Below are 20276 nucleotides of genomic sequence, written 5' to 3'. Positions count from 1 at the left end.
GGGGAAGAGCTACTTCGTATTTTCCTCTCCAATTCCATCCTTTACCCCACCACACTCAAAGCAGCTCAAAAAGAGTGTTGAAATTCCAGATTTAAAATTATGGAATTTCCTGAAGCACCTATTTGGGAAAGATTTAAAGATTTTTAACTTGGGAAAGAGAGGGAAGTACTGTTACCACTATTCAGTTACCACTGAAAAGAAGACTTCATTAACTGTACTGGGGACCACCTTCCACAATCAGACAGCTTACAATCAAAACTCAATATAAATTTTCACTTAATGTTAATGCAAGGAATTGAGATGAAATATTCTACTTGAGGCATCTGATCTGATGATGCTACAGCAGTTGAGTATAACTGCAATCAACACTTCAAACTGAAACATTGTGAGGACCTGAGATTAGGCACTATGGATTACTTCAGTGATCATGAGGCATCAGCCTAGCTTTTATGACAGGCATCAACTTAACCCTTTCAGTTTAACTGGGTTAATGCCAGTGTTAAAATATCAATGAGAAAATTTAGGTTGACAAGTCAGATCAAATGGATTATCTAAGCTTATTGCAAACCTTGTCCAAATCCCTTTCAGGATCTTTAATAAAAAATGGTTGTCTTGCATAACAGGATGGGTGTGCTCATCTGTAGACTACCAGCCTTTGCGGCCTGGTTTAAAGAAAATTGCTGGTCTCAAAAATTTCTCACCAGGCAAATAGGGAGATACTTGCTCTGTGCCTTCACTGAAAACAGCAAGTAACATTTTGAAATTTTGTTTCTATCATGGGTAGGTTTCTCAGATATAAGGCACGCGTCAAATAATTTGAGGTAGTAATAGACTGAGGTCATGATGACCACTCCACCAGTATCCTATGAGTGTTCTCTGAATCAATCACAATAGCACCCTAACATTTGCCAACTATCCTTACAAAACAGAATTATCTATCTTGCTATTAGATTAAGCTATCAGCAACTTGCAACTGTACAACTCGTAATTGTCTTTTAGCACAGAATTTTTTTTTTTTACATAGCACTCTATACAACTTTTGTAGATTAATCATAGAATCCAGAGTGCCATGGAAACATAATGAAGTTTTGGTTGTTCATCATGCTGTAACTAAGCAATGTCAGTTGCTGCTCTTTAGCAATCGAAGTGCTATTTGTTTTTTGGTTACTGATGAGTTTTTTTTTTAAACAATACTACTGTTTGTTCAGAATTATGAAGTCAACTCACGAAACGTACAGATGGGTTGCCTGGATAATATCTTGGTATCCCAATAATCAGCAGCTTCCTCTTAGCAATGACAAGCAGCAGTCCTTAATTATTTCCTCCAAATACATATGTTGGGTGCTTATGAGAAAGCACTCAGTTAGTGTTAGCACTTAATGGTGTTAGCTGTGCAAATTACACAGATTTCCCCCAAAACACTCCTGCCTCTAAAGTAATACTGCATTTTTAATCTGTCTTTGTTTAAAGCAACTATTCCTCAATGTTCCAACATCTGGGAGGGGGGTGGGGTGGGGCAGGGTGGTGGTAATATAATAAATGAAGAGTCAGTGTTAAATACATTATCATAAAAGTAAACTATTAGAGCTCTGGATAAAGCATGCATTTCAATGCTTCACTCAAGGAAACCTCATTAAAAAGGCAATGAGATTCCCATTTTAAGAACATAAGAACACAAGAAATAGGAACAGAATTTTAGCTACGAAATTACAACTCTTGAGACGCAATGCAACAGTCTCAAGTCATTATATAGCCTGGTCAAATTAACAAAATATGCTACACAAACCAACCACAACATAAGATGACAATAGTGGAGGAGGAGCTGAAGAAAAGATTAAGCATGAGCAACTTGATTTATATTATCATGTTGCAGAATCTTGTGCGTCTTCTCTTGTTTTTAGGGGGCCTCATAAAAACATTCACAGTGTCTTTGGGCTGAATATGTTTGCTATAATATCAACCTAGAAATCTAGCAAAATGCTGAGCAATGGCCCCCCAAAATGCTAACAATTCAACAGCAGCTTACCTTATAGCTCATGTGTAAACAAGTAGTTACACTGAAAATACAGTGGGACACAGGTGTGTCCATAACTCAATCTCCCGCTTCAACATTTACATTGCAGGGGAAAAATACATGAAAGTGTGTTTTGCAGCAGGTGCAGATTAGAATTCCCAAAGGGGATGCAAACGCTGAAGACAGCAAATTTTGATCTTGACATTTTATTTGGGTACCTTTCCGGTATTGTGTCAACTTGGCTCTATTGGTAGCATGCTTGCCTCCAAGCCTCATGGTTGCAGGTTCATGCCCCATCCAAGGTTTTGTGCAATATAAAAGCAGCTTGTTGCAAACCCACCAGGATTATTGTTGGTGACAGATTTACCAATCTAATCTCCCCAGCATAAAAAAATTAATCCAAACATCTTTTGAGATTTTTTTTTAAATATATGTGCCTCACATTTGCTCCCAAGCACAGAAACCACCTGACCATTCACCCATGTGGAGCATAACTGTGTCAGACAGCATTCAAGAGTGACCTTGGGACTATATGGCAATGTAAATGTTGTGTCCGTGTATAATAAGACACAGACTGCAGGAGAACGGTACAACAGGTGTTTACTCAACGTGGCTCACACTGGAACTGATCTGTACAGATTACTACTCCGTGCTATATACAGGTGTGGTCACTGCCGGTACTGCAGTATACATGAGCTGTAAAAGATAGTTCCCCCCTTAAAGGTATATACATTACAGTAAGCCCCGCACTGATTTTTGCCTAAAAAATCTGTCAAATAGAAACTGGGAAATACGGGCAGCAGGGATTGCTGGTGATTGGCATGTACGCATTACCACTCAACCACTAAAACCAAAACATAGTATATGAAAAACACAAACAAATTTGCTAACTGAATTTTACCGTGAGTTCTTCCACAGCCTTTTTGAGCTCTTCTGGGGTTTTATATTCAAAATCCCTTTCCAAATATTCCTCCTCAGCTTGTGCTATCCATTCCTGCATTTCGGACAGGTCTTTTCTGAGACTCATTGTCTTATCCAGTCCTCCCTTTAATGCAATCTTTTTGGCGTATGCCTATTTTGTGCAGGTTAAAAAAAGGCAGTTTTAACTGTTTATATCTCTCAAAACATTTTACATGGCACATGTTAAGAAGAAAGTCTATAATAAAAAAAATTAATATTCTGTCTTCTCACCTTTGCTTAGAATGTCTGGGAATTGAATAAAGCTTTTCCTTAGAGAGGGTAGCCACATATGGACCCAGCTACAGCCCCCTGGAACCATATACGCAGCCAGCGGCATACTCACAAACACTGGTGCAAGCAGGCTGATGAATGGTGATAAATAATCCTCATGGGTGGAAAGAAATGCTCATTTTTATGAGACTGGTGAAACCTTAGGACCTTTTATTCAGCCATGAGCAAGAATTTATTATATGTGGTTGGGGTGGAGGGCGGGGGCGAAGGTTACTTCTCAGCATTAAAACAAACTATGCTGCAATGCAAGCAAATTGTACCACCCTCTCCACCTCTCCAATGGTGCATCTATTTTGCAGCGTAGAAGTGGAGAAGAATCTGTGATGCCCAGGCAGCATCTAAATCAGTTTGGTCAGATTTAAGGTCGTATGCCTGCTCTGCCTCAGAATTATTCAGGACTTTTCTCTGCCTTTGTGGTAATCTGAAAGTTTCCATTGGATGCCCTTACCACTTTGGAGGATACATTTAATAGGCATGTCGCTGTGGGCATTTTTCTCAGCTCCTTGCAGTTGGATGGAGCTGCTGCAAATGAACTAACAAAAGATAACAACCTCACAAAATATTCCCAAAATTCATTTGCTGCATTATACTAATTGTTGCTGTATTTATAGTGCCTCCTTATGGCAAAATAAAATCTGAAAGATATCAGAAAGTTTAGTGTTCATGTGGCTGCAGGTTTCAGCTGATGGAATAACTTACAGGGTCAGTGCATGAGAAGAGAGAAGGTTGATTCTCAAGCTTTTCCCCCAGTGTCAATGACAGTAACCTGCAGACATTTTATTACCAACAAGATTGTGATGTTTCACATAATTGGGCTGAAATTGGAAAATTATCAACATGCAAAGTAGCAAACACAGCCATCATTTGATTTTGTCACAATTTAGTAATACTACGTCTTCCAGAGAATGTCCTTTTCAAACATATTTACATTTGTGGTACCAGTAAGTTCATTGGCTGGTGCAGTCTCTTTTTCCAGTAGGCTAATTTCTAAACAGTAATAATGTCAGTAGACTTGTACGCCTCAGTACAGCCTTGAGAAAAAGGGGAAGAGCAAGAGAGTGAAACTACATCTCTCCTAAGAAACATAAGTAGGCAGACATTTCTCTTTATGGGAAAAGGAAAACTAAACATATCACTCTTTATGGAAGGAGTTTTGGAGGTAGAAATTCCTGTTGGCAATATTAGCCGTTGAATGCACGTTCCGATGATATTCCTCTACCCATGGTTTTAAAAGGTGTATCCACATATGTGTCAAACACCTGACTGACCAAAACAAAAAATTGGAAATATAGTCTTAAGTAATTCAAGACATGATCTGAATTAAGAATGCATATTCATATTTGCTTCTTAGCACTGCTAGAACATAAGATCGTGCCATTAAGATTACTGGACTTTATGTTGCTCAGATGCATATTCAAAATTGCTATCTATGTTTCAATTTAAATCTCCTTTTCTACATTTTATTCCTGTTTAAATAACAGTCTGAACATCCTGAAGTTTTACTTTAATGCTACTCATTGAAGCTTTACAATTTATTTTTGTCTATAATACTGCGAAGCACAATGTTTCGAAGATTATTGCCTTTTGATGCATTAAAACTGTGCACGAGCAATAATCTAAGCTACTGGCAAAAGGCTCCCATACAAATGAAATTACTCAGAAGACCTATTATGTATTCAACAGGTTTGCATGATTAAACAAGTCAGTTGGAAACAGCATTGCAATTTATCACTGTAGCCATTAAAAATAATATAATAAAACCTGAATCCATCTCCTTAATAAGAAAGCAGATATTGAAAGTCATAGTTTGAGGAAACTAGGAGGTGAGTGTGCTAGTATACTGCCCTTGACATTTTAAAACATGAATGTCAAATCTAACCAGCATAGACCTGCCTTTTTTTGTGTCCCATTAAAACCCAGAAAGGTGCACAAAGTGATTAGCATTTAGTACTAAGACAATTTATTCATTTATGCCCACATTTTCACGATCTTTTAAGGTGTTTAGCTTGTTTGCGCCCAGATTACACCTGTATCTGGGTGCAAATCAACAACAACAACAACTTGTATTTATATAGCGCCTTTAATGTAGTAAAACGTCGCAAGGCGCTGTGCAGGAGTATTTTAAGACAAAAAATTTGACACCGAGCCACATAAGGAGAAATTAGGGCAGGTGACCAAAAGCTTGGTCAAAGAGGTAGGTTTTAAGGAGCGTCTTAAAGGAGGAAAGAGAGGAGGAGAGGTTTAAGCAGGGAATTTCAGAGCTTAGGGCCTCAGCAACAGAAGGCACGGCCAACAAAGGTTGAGCGATTATAATCAGGGATGCTCAAGAGGACAGAATTAGAGGAGCGAAGATATTTTGCGGGGGGGTTGTGGGGCTGAAGGAGATTAGAGATAGGGAGGGGCGAGGCCATGGAGGGATTTGAAAACAAGGATGAAAAATCAGGAGGAAACTCTGGGTCCAAGTTTCACAGCTCCTCTGATAGCTCAGTGGGGAAGTACTCCACATAGTGCGGCATTGAGACATACAAATCCAGGATGATTCCAGGTTCAAGCCCTAATCTGTGGCGAGTTAGTCAATCTCAGTCTGTGGCAGTCTGGTTGCTACAAGTCATCTTGGAATTCCTTGGCCTATCAAAGGAGGAGGAGAGTGGTAATAAAATCAGTCAGGTTTGCCAACCTAATCACAATCCGGTGATCCTCATTTGTCAGTTCATGTGTGGGTAAATATTAGGTGAGGACAAGCTTACTCTGGTCTATGACACCTTCCATGTCTGAAAAACTCACGGACACACACACTCTCCATTTTCACACAAGACTACTTGGGCAGGGGGTAGCAGCCTGCTATTGATGCCTGTGGGACCATTCTCCAACATAGTTTAGAGGGGATTTGAGGAAAAACTTTTTCACCCAGAGGGTGGTTGGAATCTGGAACTCACTGCCTGAAAGGGTGGTAGAGGCAGGAACCCTCACAACATTCAAGAAGCATTTGGATGGGCACTTGAAATGCCATAGCATACAAGGCTATGGACCAACTACTGGAAAATGGGATTAGATTAGACAGGGCTTGATGGCCGGCGCGGACGCGATGGGCCAAAGGGCCTCTTTCTGTGCTGTATAACTCTATGACTCTATAGTCACTGCCTTCAGGAGAGGAGGGTTATGGGCAAATAAAAGTTATTAAAAAAAAGTACCAGGGGCAAATGCAAATATTGTCAATATTCACCACACCCCATCGCCACCTGCTGCCCATGACATACCTGTACATTGTAAGTAATAAATTAATTAAAAAATAACTTGAATACTTAACATGTAGACCAAGAAAGAGACCTGAATCTGAGTTGTGATTCTAGTTTGCCATTGGGAGAATATTTTTTTTTTTGCCAATCTTTTTTTCTGTCCCATTCTCTCCTGAAAGTGTTGTTTCTTGCTGGATTACTGTTCCATGGGCTCACCTACATGCTGGCCTTTACAAAATCAGCCATCAGAGGCATCTTGGAGATGGAGGGTAGGTTTTTGCCTGGGAATAAAATTGGCGTGGCAAATTTGCCATGCAATATACAAACCGCCCAATTTCCATTTCTAGCAATTTTATTTTATGCCTGTTGGCAAGTTGAAAATCTACCCAAGGATTTGCATTCCCAGGGCTAATTCTGCACACAAGAGTTTTTGGCTTAGAAATTGGGTATAGCCCCGTTTGGGGCGTTAGATTCAGCACTGCGCAAATTTTATAGCCAGACGCAACTTATCGCCACCTCGCGCGATATTGGGTTGCAGCGCCCCTAAAGGTGATTGAGGCGCTAAATCATGCGTTGCACTGGACTCCTAAGGCGCTAACCTGGCGGCGCAACCCAACATCGGGGCGGGCGGGAGCAGCACAGGTGCTCTCAATTACCGATGACCACGAGACTTCCAGGTGCCGGCCAGCTCTTAAAGGGGTGGGTGAGTAAGCATCAGCAGCCACACTCTGCGCCTTGTAGGCCTGAAAATCGGAGCAGGCCATTCTCTGGCGCAAAAAACTTGGAGAAGATGGAGAGGGTGAGGCAGAGAGCAGAGCACTTCACCAATGGGACATTGGAGGAATTGGTGGCCGCAGTGGAGCACCGGAGAAATGTACCCCGACAATGGCAGGAGGCCTAATCAAAAGGAATACCACCGAGCTTGGAGGGATGTTTCTCAGAGGGTCAACTCCAGCAGCATGGCGACCAGGAGCCCTGTGCAGTGCAGGAAGAAATTCAACGACCTCACTCGGGTCGTGAGGGTGAGTGGTGTTTATGCAAACTTCTGCATCCCTCCATCTGCACCTGACTTTATGGCTACAGGGTGCGCGATGCCCCAATGGCCATGTGTCAGCAAGCACCCATGGCCCTTTCTGGGCACACACATGCACATTTGACTCAGGGCATCATGTAAGGGCTCTTCCACCATGGGGGGCATGAGATGATAACTCAGGGCATCATGTAACATAACTCCCCGTCCTTTCTCCTGCAGGCCAAGCTAGTGAGGAGCTGCAAGGACCAGCTTCGCACCGGAGGAGGACGTCCTCAACTGCAGACTCCAACGGATCTCGAAGAGAGAGTCCACCAGATTGTTGGAGGTCGTCTGAGTGGTCCTGTCACCATTGCAGCTGCCGACCCCATTGTCCACAGCAATGGTAAGGTCCTCACCTTTTACAGCTGTCTCCTTCCACTTGTTCCCCCCACCAGCATGCTTTCTCACTGTGGACCCATGTCATAGCATTGCCACAATCTTGCATCCCTTGTTGCCAAGCTGTCCTTTCGCTAAAGCCACTCTTCAACTGCCCTGCTTTCAGATGCAGCATCACCAGCTCGGGAGCCGGGCCCTCGAGCTGCCAGTGCCACTGCCTCCGGAGGCGACGATCAGGAGGAAGCCGGAGCATCCGTGCCAGCCTCAGGGGAGCCAACCCATCTGGAGACTGGGGATAGTAGTTCCCTGGAGGGGAGGAGGGGGGGTCTCTGATGAGGAGCCAGTTGCAGGAACCAGCGGGCTGCAGCCACGCGAGGGGGGTAGGGAAGCTCGGGGGCCGTCTCCCCGGAGGGCGAGGCAGGCCACGATGACTGCTGCACAGAGTGCAGAGGAGGTGCGTAGCCTTTCCGAAATGAGCGCCCAGGCCCGCCTCAGGCACACTGAGCTGATGGCTGCAGTGGGGAGGATGCCTGACTCGATCGACACACTGGCAAAGAGTGTGCTGGACTTTGGGGCAGCAATGGAAAGGACTGTTGAGGGCTTTGGGGCAGCAATGGAAAGGACTGTCCGGGGCTTCGGGCCATCCCTGGAAAGGTCTGTCCAGGGCTTGTCCGAGGCAGTGGAAAGGACTGTCCCGGCCTTGTCCGAAGCAGTGGAAAGGACTGTCCCGGCCTTGTCCGAAGCAGTGGAAAGGACTGTCCAGGGCTTCTCCGAAGCACTGGCACCTACCACGCAGGTCCTCAGTGCTGCCACGCAGTCACTTGCTGGCCTCGTGCAGACGCATATTGAGGCCACGCGAACACTCACTGCTGCCACCCTAGCTGCATCAGGCAGGATTACCCGGGGCCCTTGCAGCACCACAGCAGGCCATGAATCTGTGGACCAACCGATTGTGGCGGATGCTGCGGTGCTGCCCCGTCAGAGTGCCAGTGTGTCGGCCGACCACAGAGCAGGTGTCCTCTCTCGGCATGTAAGCATTCCTGATGCCACCGCTGGAACGTCTGCACTGCAGCTGCCACCACCTGCAGGACAGACTGCCTCCAACCATGCGCAGTTGGAGCAGCCAGCTTCCGGGCCCTCCAAGCCCAGAGGTCATCCAGGCTGTCCCTCAGGGGCTTCTGCGCTTCCAGACACTCTGCAGGTGTCCCCCAGCCTTGACGCAGCCACTGGAGTCCAATTACGGAGGAGCTGCAGGGAGGGAAGGGGCCGATCTCGTAAGAGAAGTCGGTCTCCATCAAGGGGTCAACAGTCGAGGGAGGTGCCGAGACGTCTCTTTTGTAGAATTCAAGGCCGTCCACACCTGCTGTGATTGTCCGTCATGTTTTGGTTCGTCTCGCGGGTTTGCCAGACAGTTATGTGTTAGTTCGTTAGTTATGCTTTCTGTTGCCATTACGTTGTCATGCTGGAAGGAAGCACTTTTTTGAAAATAAAGAAAATGTTTTATTTACAATGCAGCTCTAGACTATTTACAAGCATGGTGGCCTTCATAGGCTTTGAGCGAACCGAAGGGCGCTGTTCCAATCACACCCCGCATTCCATCAGAGGGGCCTAGAACCGAGTCCTTATGAGCCTCTGACGGACGGCCCTTCCAGTTTCTGGAGCCCTCCCATCTTTCTCCCCCTCCTCCTCCTCCTCCTCCTCGTCCTCCTCCTCCTTGTCCTCCTCCTCCTCGTCCGCCTGCTCTGCTGGACCTTGAGGGTCGGCTGGCATTGGTTGGGTGCGTCGAATGGCCAGGTTGTGGAGCATGCAGCAGACCACGACGATGTGCGCCACTTGCTCCGGCGAGTACTGTAGGGCGCCCCCCGAATGGTCGAGACATTGGAAACGCTGCTTGAGGACACCAATTGTGTGCTCCACAATGTTCCTGGTCGCCTGATGGCTGTTGTTGTAATGCTCTTCTGCCGGGGTGCTGGGCAAACGGAGCGGGGTCATGAGCCATGGGCAAAGAGGATAGCCCTTGTCGCCAAGAAGCCAGCCTCGTGGGTGAGCTGGGGCCTCAAAAAGGTCAGCCACTGAGGTCTGCCGCAGGATGAACGCATCGTGGCTGCTGCTAGGGAATTGTGCGTTGACCACCATGATCATCTGCCAGTGGTCACAGACCAGCTGCACATTGAGGGAGTGGAACCCCTTGCGGTTGCGGTACTCCTCGGGATTCTGTAATAGCGCCCGCAAAGCCACGTGTGTGCAATCAATGGCCCCCTGCACCATGGGGAAGTCCGCAATAGCCGCGAAGCCCTGCGCGCGCTCCCCCTGCTTCTCCAGGGTCAAAGGGAAGGTGATTAATTCCCACCTCCTTCTATAGAGGGCAGCTGTCACTTGCCGGATGCAGCAATGCACCGCAAATTGTGAAATATTTGCAATGTCCCCTGTAGCTGCCTGAAACGATCCGCTGGCGAAAAAGTTTAGGGCAACAGTGACTTTGACGGCCACCGACAGAGAGGTCCTGCACCATAGCCGCGGCTGCAGATCTTCAGCAAGCAGGTGGCACAGCTCAGTCACAACATCCTTACCGAATCTGAGCCTTCGCAGACACTGCTCCTCCGACATGGTAAGGTATGACACCTGCTGCCTGAAAACCCTGGCAGCATATGGTCGGATTTAGCGACATCCATTGGCCCTCCTCCTTCTGGCCAATCCCGGCCCTCGCTCCCTCCGCCTCTGTGCCCTTGCCAGATGTTCAGCCCGGAGGACGTTCCCCCACCAAAGCAGCTCCCATTATAAAGTGAGACGAGTAAGACGCAGTAATCTCTCACAATCAAAGTGTTCTGGACAGGGCTGAAGGTCCAAAGGCACCGCTGGCTCAATGAATAGAACGCTCTCCCACTGAAGGTCAGCAACTCTCTCCAGCAACGAGCAAGATGCCCACCCCAAATGGCTGCCGCTTTTAAACTACTGCTGTCCCCTTTAAAGAGCGCCCCCCGAGTCCGACAAGGACCTGGGAACGTTCCATCCAACTGTCACTATTAGCGCCAGGCGGAGCGGAGGCAGGCACCAAGGAATTTCCGGTCCGGGGCGCCAAAAAGGCGTTGCACACTGAAATGACGTCATGATCTGCTTGCGCCCACGAGCGGGCGCTAAGGTTTAGCGCCGGCGCTAAAAGGCTACTCAATGGCCCAGTAATTCGGGTCGGTGGCTTGCCGCGCGTGCAAGCCCCGTATATGCACTTACCCGACGTGCTGACATTTCACCTCCAGGGACGCCTGGAATTCGTGTTTGAAAAAGAAGAATCCTGGGCAGCGTCTGACGTCACGCCGCCCAGGAGTGCAGCCAGCGCGAAGCCTGGAGCGCGCTGTGCAAGTGAGACACGCCCCTTGAGGTCTCAGTTTAATAGGACACGCCCCCAATGTTTCTCACAAGCTGCTAAGCATTTTTACATGCAAAGCAGCATTTTAAATAGGTTTTTGGTATTTTTATGAAGCTTTTGGTAACTTTTATAAACTTCTAAAAACGTTTACATTATTTTGAAGAATCTGAAGTAGTTTTAAACAGAATTAAAGCAATTTAAAGACTTTTAAAAGCCCTAAAATAATTTTTTTTATTCCATTTATTTATTTAGCAATGTCGTCGTCATACGTGTCTTCACACTGTTCCCTTTGGGGAACTGTATGAAGTGATGGAAGGATTTATGGCCGTGATTAACACTCATTCCGTGACCGTAACCATCTTTGAACCAGCCATTAGGGTGGTTAGTCCTGTGGCGGGAGGGTTTTACGGGCTCCCACAAGCTATACAAGGAGGGGGGGCCACCCACACCCACGGACGCAAATATCCCACTGGATGTCAACCCAGAATTTAGAGCCGGAGCTCCGACTCCACTTGCCGGGACTGTCTGGAGCGGGGTTCGAAACCCTACCCTGATCTGGCCCAGCGGCGGGGATCCTACCGCTACGCCAAAGGCCCACTCCGATTAGCAACGTGAAATGGCTGGAATGAGCACAATTCACGGCATTAAAAGAACTCACAATTGAACTGATGATGACCTCAGCAATCTCCTCAACGAGGTGGAGGCGCAGCGCCTGCTCGTCATTGGTAATGAGAAGTCAAAGGCGCCACAAAAAGGACAGATGATAGCTTGGTCTTTCAAGTGGCAGCATAGGGCTCCAGTCACGGGGAGGGGAAAGGCGCAGGAAACGTATGGGTGTCACCTTTTGCGTGGAGTGGGCCTTTTGCGTAGCGGTAAGCATCCCCACCGCTGGGCCAGAAGGAGTAGGGTTTCGAACCCCACTCCAGACAGTCCCGGCAAGTGGAGTCGGAGCTCCAACTATAAATTCTGGGTGGACATCCAGCGGGATACTTGCGTCCGCGGGTGTGGGTGGCCCCCCCCCGTCAGATGGGTTGTGGGAGCCCGTAAAACCCTCACGCCATAGGACTAACCACCCTAATGGCTGGTATGAAGATGGTTATGGTCACGGAAGGAGCGTTAACGTGGCCAGAAATCCTTCCACCACTTCATACAGTTCCCGAAAGGGAACAGTGTGAGGATACGTACGACGATGACCTGTTGCGCAATGCACCTCCTTGGACCCTCAGTCGCAGATGCGAGGGGGTACTTACGCGTCTGTCCGGAGGAAATGCCGGTTTTCAGCATGCACAGCGCATGCGGGGAAAACCAGCATTTCCTGTCCTCTGAACGAAGGGGTTCAGAGGCAGAACGCGTGCGACTGTACAGGCAGTGCGTGCGCAGTAAAATTCGCCGCTTTCATTCATGCTTTCAGTGAGGTCAAGTCCTTACAACTTACACATGAAAAAAGCATGAGTACAGTTGCTCCAGAGGCTGCAGTTGTTTGGGAAAGGGATTAAAGTTATTTTAAGAAATGCTGAGGTAAGTTTTAAAGTTTATTTTTGTTTTTTAAAACGGGTTTTCAGTACTGTAGGTAGAAGGATCAATTGTGGCTATGTGAATTGAATTTGCTGTGTTTATTAAATGTGAAAATAACTCCAACATTTTTAAGAAAGAAACTTTTCATCAGTAATATATTCTTTTAAGTAATTATGTATGTAAGTCTGTATATATTCCTTTGCGTGTATGTATATATTCCTTTACTTATGTGTATGAATGTATGTATTAAATTATGACTTTCAGAGAAAGTAACTTACTGGAAAATCATAATTAAAAACATACATTCATACACATAAGTAAAGGAATATAAAACATATACATACATATACGTAAAGGAATATATGCGGACATACATACATAATTACTTATTGCTGATGAAAAGTTTCTTTCTTAAAAGTGTTGGAAATGTTACATTACTCATTTTAGAACACTCATTCTCACATTCAATTCACACAGCCACAATTGCTCCTTCTACCTACCGTACTGAAAACCCGTTTAAAAAAAAAAATTTTAACTTTAAAACTAACCTCAGCATTTCTTAAAATAATTTTCCTCCCTTTCCCAAACAAAAATATTGCCTTTCAGAAGCTCCACGATAAAATATATCTTCCTCCGCAGCCTTGGAGCAACTTTACACATGCTTTTTTCAAGTGTAACTTGTAAGGACTTACCCTCACTGAATCCATGAATGAAATCGACGAAGTTCACTGCACACGCGCTGCCTGTGCAGTCGCACGCGCTGTGCCTCTGAACCCCTTCGTTCAGAGGACTGGAAATGCCAGCGTTCCCTGCATGCACGGTGTTTCCTGAACGCCGGCATTTCATCCGGCCAGATGCGTGAGTACCCAGACCGTACTCACGTATTTGGACCCGAATTACTGGGCCAATATGGCAGGAGGCGCTGGGTTCACTGCGGCCGCCTGAAAATTGGGTAACGCCCCAATTCTCGGGCTCTTTAGGTGCTAATCGCTGGCGCTAGCAACCGAATTTTTCCCCCATTATATTCTACTATCTTTATCAAACAGCTGCAAAGAATGGAGCTGTATCAGAAATGCCGGAACTGCCCATCAAACCCTACTACCTCTTGGAAACACACTGGACACGACTGCTGGTCACAGGATACCTTTAGAGAAATGTAAGAAGTCACACAACACCAGGTTATAGTCCAACAGCTTTATTTGAAATCACAAGCTTTCGGAGCGCTGCTCCTCCGTCACCTGAAGAAGGAGCAGCGCTCCGAAAGCTTGTGATTTCAAATAAAGCTGTTGGACTATAACCTGGTGTTGTGTGACTTCTTACATTTGTCCACCCCAGTCCAACTCCGGCATCTCCACACCATACCTTAAGAGAGTGATGTAAATGCCAAGAATTCAATATTATCTCATTCTCTTCTTAGATTATTTTTGAATCAAAATAGGTCAACTTTACAGAATTCTCTGTAAACACAAAGGGACTAAAATTCTTCCGGTTGATAACTTCAGTGAAAAGGTTATCCCATTTTGTTCTTGCATTGACTTTTTCTATACAATCAACAGCAAAAGGAATATCATAACAAAGAGTGTCTGAAGGAGAGCAAATTAAGAAAAAAACACCTGTGTAAGAATTTGCTGTAAATTTTGATCAGTCCAAAGCTGTTGTCATTTTATGGGACTCAACAGACATTAGCATTTTATAAATCCCATCTTTTCTGCTTACGCATAGTGGACCATGTCGGTATATAATCGAATTAGCAAACTTCTGGTTCAGAATGATACTGCACAAAAATATTTTTTCAGTATACATTACTAGTAATTTTTATACCATATATTTGGTCTGAAATTCAGTGAATGTTTTAGTGGATTCTTTTCAAAGCCAATATCTGTTTGAATACTGAAATGGTGCACTAGATCAGGTGCTGCATACACTCAAATATTCAATTCACGAGCCTTTTTTATTAAGTTCACTTACATCATTGCCCACCAATTTCAACACAATTGAAACAGTACCCATTTTTTTGAGATTACTGTCATTATAACAAAGTTGAAAAGTTTGCCGTGATGGCTAGTTTCTACCACATTTCTATAAGCACATATGCCAGCTCCACTGAATTTATTGACTGCTACATGATGACACCTCAATATTCTGCATCATGCTGAAGGTAAATGCCCACACATTAAACCATTATGTTGTCTTTTTTTTAATCTTTCAAACATTTTTATTAGATAATGCAAATACCAGGTGTTACAAAACTAACTGTTGGACTTGGCCACACGCCCCAGCTCATCCTTCTTCTTAATGGCGTAAGAGTTAGAGGAGCCCATAGCAGCATTGATGAGCTCATCAGCCAGGGTCTTAATCTCTTTACAACAAAATTGGTGCCCAACATCACTCAGTAGTTTACTCTTTGGTGAACAGATACCTTGATCTTTTATACATACTTTAATCTATAAATGTTATATGTAACAACATTGTTTATGAACTTTGGGCGAAGATACAGCAACGAAGTGGGAGCAACTCTGATGAGATTCACTGCTATAGGCAGTTGGAGACTTAGTAATTTTACTAATTAAAAAATGGAAAATGTCCCATTCAACGCCACTACTACCCTTCTCTGCATGAGAGCATGGATATCTGAAGACACCATTACATTGCTTTTCAGAGATTGGACTTCTCACCTGTTTACAGATGTTCTCCCAACATGCATTCAGCTCAGTGAGTTCAGTCTGTAATTTGCCCGCATATGTGGGCTCAGCCTGACTTTTCAAGGTTTCCCCCACCTCATTAATACCATTTAAGCTGGGCTGGATAGTTTGGATGTCATTTACTAATGCCTGAAAAAGAAACATGATGCAGTTATCAAAAATACTCAAACACGCTTGTAACCACATAGATGAAACATGGTGGTTCAGTGAAACCTACGGCTAAGTTGGGGAATCAATCTACTTCTGGTACCAATAATATAGCAAGAGAAGTTAAAGCAAACTTTTAGAAACACAGCACATTTTAAAGTAAATTGAACATTTAGAAGTTTATCTTCCAAACCATCTGTAATTGAATTCGAGTTTGTAGGAAGGATTCACATGTCATTTGTGGAATTGCTCTGATTTGGTGCAGCAATGCTGTAGAAGTCCATGACATTAGTTTGCCTTTACTTTGATTTTTTTTCCACAAGTACAACTGAGATAGGATTTTTGGCACTTGATAACACTACTAATATTTCAGTTCTAATTAACAGATAGAGGATAATAAATGACTTGTCAATGAGCTAAAAGCTACTAATTCAATGCAGTGGTTCAAATATCATGAACAGAGAAAGGCACAAGCAGTTTAGGAATGTCAGCAGAAAGCGGAGTTTGAATTACTGCCTTTAACCCACTGGGAGCTGTCATTCTTTAAAACAAGACATACTCAAGATTTTAGAAAGACCACCGTAGCCACACTGAGAAACTTCTTACCCAAATCCTTGATGCTGTGCCCGACGTTCCCTGCCCGCCTAATTTCCAAAGAGCGTACTCCTCAAACATCCATAGTTGAAGCTTCCCAGGAAATGAGCTCTACCCAATTGCCTTTGTCTCATTTGGAGTGTATAGCTTCATTGTCAGAACTTGCCAGCCAGCTGCCTGCTTCCCTTAGCAACTTTCTGAATCAGCCGATTTAGATTTCCAACACACCAGGGAATGATTCATGAGGCAACTTCCGAGAGTGCAGGAAATTTGAACTGGCTAACTCATTTGGGCGCAAAGAACAAATGGCCAACAGCTGGCAAATTCCAGCAATGACCCATCTAAACTGAGGTAAATGGTGTTGGCACCTGTGGGGAAAGCAGGCCCAGTCATCCAATTCTAATCCTTCAGTAGAGGTGGCTGCAGTGAGGCAGAGAAGCAAGGTACTTGGAATTAGGGCTGGTGCAAAAACACCAGAGACATCCCAGGTCTCAGGAACTGATGGGAAAATCTAACATTACCCCACAATTCAGGGAGTGGATATGCCCCTGCTTTATAATATATGGTTCACAGTTTATTTAAACTTTGCCTTCTTTTAAACTGAATCACATCATCTTGATCTCCTCCATGCTTTTAGTTAGGACAGTGAAAATTGGTTTCTTTCAGTTCTGCAAAGATACTTTCTCAATGTCGTGTACATGTCTAACTAACACCTGTCACCTTTTACCTTTCATGGCTCCATCAAGTCTTTCTTCATCCAGTAATATTGGCCTCACTGTCTCCTGTACTGTCCAAGCTTGTTACAGTTTTGGTATTTTTAGTACCATCCTCTTTTGGAACAGCCTGACAGCAGTTCCTTTAAGTCCGCCTTCACCCCCTACAATTCAGAAGCTGCATATTTTCTGTCTTTTTTCCTCACTGAGGTGCCTATCCAATTAGCTATCAATTAGCCAAGTTGCACTAATTTGCTTGCTGTATTTACTGCAGGCTCTTGCTACCAAATTCTCTTGGAAATGGCAAACATTAAGACACAGACCAGAGATTTGGAGACTAAAGCAACAAATATCTATTTATATCTAAATAGGGATATGAAGCACAAAAATTGACAACTACTAAAAGAAACAAATATGCATACGCTGACAACATCTACAATGACTCAAGTAGCCTATGTAAAAACAGCTTCTGTTTGAAATTTGAGAGTCTCTATTAAATAATAAACAAAGCTCTGGTTATAGCACAGCAAATTCAGCCTCTCCTCAGCCTCGCTTCAGCTCTTTGTTCACCCCAGACAGGGCTTTCTCCTCTCACAATTCTTATTCAGTTCAGGCAACCACTTTTGATGAAACTCCTACGTTGTTTCAAACTCCCTGCTCTTAACCACTTCAGGGTCAAAATCAACATTTCTGTTAAGTCCTTGGTGCAGTAGTTCCGAAACAAACTCAACAATATTTTATACACAGATCCTATTAACAATAGAAAGCACGTGTCAAACATACAAACGTTTACAAGGCATAATACTCCTGTCCTTAATGAGCAATTTCACTCTGTTACCACAAAAAGCCTGCTATTACTACAGCACTCTTCATGCTGAGTACCTTGAGGTCTGAAGTCAACTTTATCTATTTATCTGTATACATCCCTGATCATTTGCCATTTTCAAACTTCACTCCCCATCAATAGCTAAATAACAAAAAAATAACCTAGGGTTGCCAGCAATTTGGTTTTGGACCAGACAGTCTGGCTTTGGAGTGTGGGTGGGGATTGGAATCCTCTCAAATGTAAGTCAGATGCTAAAAGCCTGTTGTTTTTAAAACATGCATTTATTGTTTTCAACTTATTTTTGTGCCTAATGATGTGATGATATTACTAAAGTTATTAAGGTTTTCAATTACATTTCATCAGTAAAAAAACAAAAATTAAAACTCAAGCCATGATTTCACCCCACCATAATAGATTTGCCTCCCCAAAACAGTATTGACTGAAGGTGCCAGTCATGAATGACCTAGTATGTGTTATGAAGAGTGGAAGAATGGCTGGTCCTGAGACACAAGACAATAGTCAAATCTGAATGTTCTGGCGACACTGAAAGTTGCTCAGGATGTTCGCTCACAGCTTACACGGTGGGAGCTCCTTCATTCAGTTATGGGCTGTTGCTTCCCCACCAGCTATCTCTTCTTTTTTAACATTCCCAAAACTCAGTAACAAAAGTTTATTATAGTGAAGAATGCTAATTAATTAAATTGTTTTATTTTTGTTGTAGCTTCCAGTAACTGTCCATCTAATAAATATGACAATGGACCTGCAACTTTAGTTACGCTTGAAGTATGGATGTTTCTTGCATGAGCTTGTCACACCTTCGATAAAGACTAAAATTCGTCTTGCAGGAAATGTACTTACAGTACATTGCTCTAACTGCTTTTCAAGTGCCTCCGAATCACCAAGAGCTGGCCATTCTTCATTTAGGAAAACATCCACTTCAGCCATCCATTTCTTTAAGGTTTTTGTGTCATTCTGTTGAACACAAAGAAATTATAAAGTTGCATGTGTATAGATCCATTACCATTATAACAAATTCCATCAAAGTCTCTCAACAGCTTCAAATCCACCTTTTTTTCTAACTCGTTCAATATTGTTAGCACTTTGTCCAGCCTGTGCCCACACTGTTCAATTGCAGGAATTACAATACTTGCAATCTTTCTGGAATACAGCTAGAGGTCAAATTGAATGAGGTAAAGCAAATTTAGTTTATCTGGGGAAACAAATGGAATTGCAATTGTCTATTCAATTTGCATGTTTATTTTGCACACCTCATCATTGGTCAGGATAGCACAAACTTACTGTTTGCACTTTTCCTCCAAAATGTTAGTTCCCTTCCAAAAATTCCCAGCATCCTTTTTGACAGGGGCAGAGTGATATCTACTCCATGATTGGCTGACACAATACAAAGGCCAATTAGGGTGCGCATTCAGCAGACTTGTACTGGCTTCACAATAATCTGGATAATTCCAAATCTTTTAAGAGCTATCTGTCACTTCCAGCCTGAGTTGGTTGAAACTGAATCAAAGTTCACACTTTCCAAGTATCAGAATTACAGTCCGACAGGATACAAATGTGTATCATTTAGTTAGCACTCCTTTCCTCTCAAAAGTTGATATTACATAATTTGAACAGTGGAAAGAGAAATAAGCCAGGGTGAGAGATAATGTAATTACCGCCGCGGCCCGCCCAAATCTGTTTAAAAATGAGCCCGGCACCTCGGACAAGTGCCGGGCTTGCATCTGTTCCGGGGGGGGGGGGGGGGGGGGGGGGGGAGAAGTCCGGGGAGGGAGCTGCGGGCAGACTTTATGGACTGCATACTCTGCTTTCACCTCTGTAACCTGGATTTTCCTCGAGCTCAAATGAAGGCTTCCCCTCTCTGCAGGATGCAAGGGCCTTGAGTCATAGAGTCATAGGCCTAGAAATTGGGTTTTGGCTTAGCCAGGGCTTTAGCGCCGGAAGTTAGTGCCGGCGCTAAGTCCCCCTGCGCGCCAAAAATTCAGTAGCGCCGCGCCCAAACGGCTGCCGGTGCTACTGAAGGGTCTTAGCACCTGGAAAAGGGCGCTAACTGCCGTTTAGCGCCGCAATTCCGGCGCTGCGGCACCCGATGCGGTGCGGCAGGCTGGGGAAGTGCAGGCCTCCTCCTTCCGTTAAGGAGGAGCTGCCTGCACCCGGCCGCGGCCCGCCCAAATCTGTTTAAAAATGAGCCCGGCACCTCGGACAAGTGCCGGGCTTGCATCTGTTCCGGGGGGGGGGGGGGGGGAGAAGTCCGGGGAGGGAGCTGCGGGCAGGCGGCCGGCGGGAAAGCGGCCGGCCGCCGCGGGGCCTTTAATGCGCCGGCGCAAACACATGTTGGACTCTGTTGCCAGAGTCTTAGTTGCGGCTGCCACGGGCGAGGCGGCCGCAACTGAATTTTGGCGCTGGGGCCCGTCGGCATGGCAACCGGGACGCTGCGCACACCGATAACGTCATCGGTGCCGGCGCAGCGCTACCGGTGCAACGCCGCTTT

General features: G+C 44.8%; 1 protein-coding gene across 8 annotated transcripts in view; it reads right to left on the bottom strand.

The window, feature by feature from the left end:
• The window catches only part of dmd (dystrophin), a 2562635-nt gene that overhangs the window by 1488314 nt on the left and 1054045 nt on the right, over nt 1-20276 (bottom strand). For all 8 annotated transcript variants that reach the window (XM_086007360.1, XM_086007362.1, XM_086007361.1 and 5 more), the window contains 3 exons: nt 18629-18742; nt 15464-15619; nt 2916-3086 (listed from right to left, as the gene is read on the bottom strand). In XM_086007360.1, coding sequence (XP_085863486.1) covers nt 2916-3086; nt 15464-15619; nt 18629-18742 — 441 coding nt within the window. The remainder of the gene's footprint in view (nt 1-2915; nt 3087-15463; nt 15620-18628; nt 18743-20276) is intronic.

Source organism: Somniosus microcephalus, chromosome 14, assembly GCF_052327205.1.
Source record: "Somniosus microcephalus isolate GS21.2 chromosome 14, FLI_Smic_1.0, whole genome shotgun sequence".
Taxonomy (NCBI): domain Eukaryota; kingdom Metazoa; phylum Chordata; class Chondrichthyes; order Squaliformes; family Somniosidae; genus Somniosus; species Somniosus microcephalus.
This window is presented reverse-complemented; position numbering and strand designations above follow the sequence as displayed.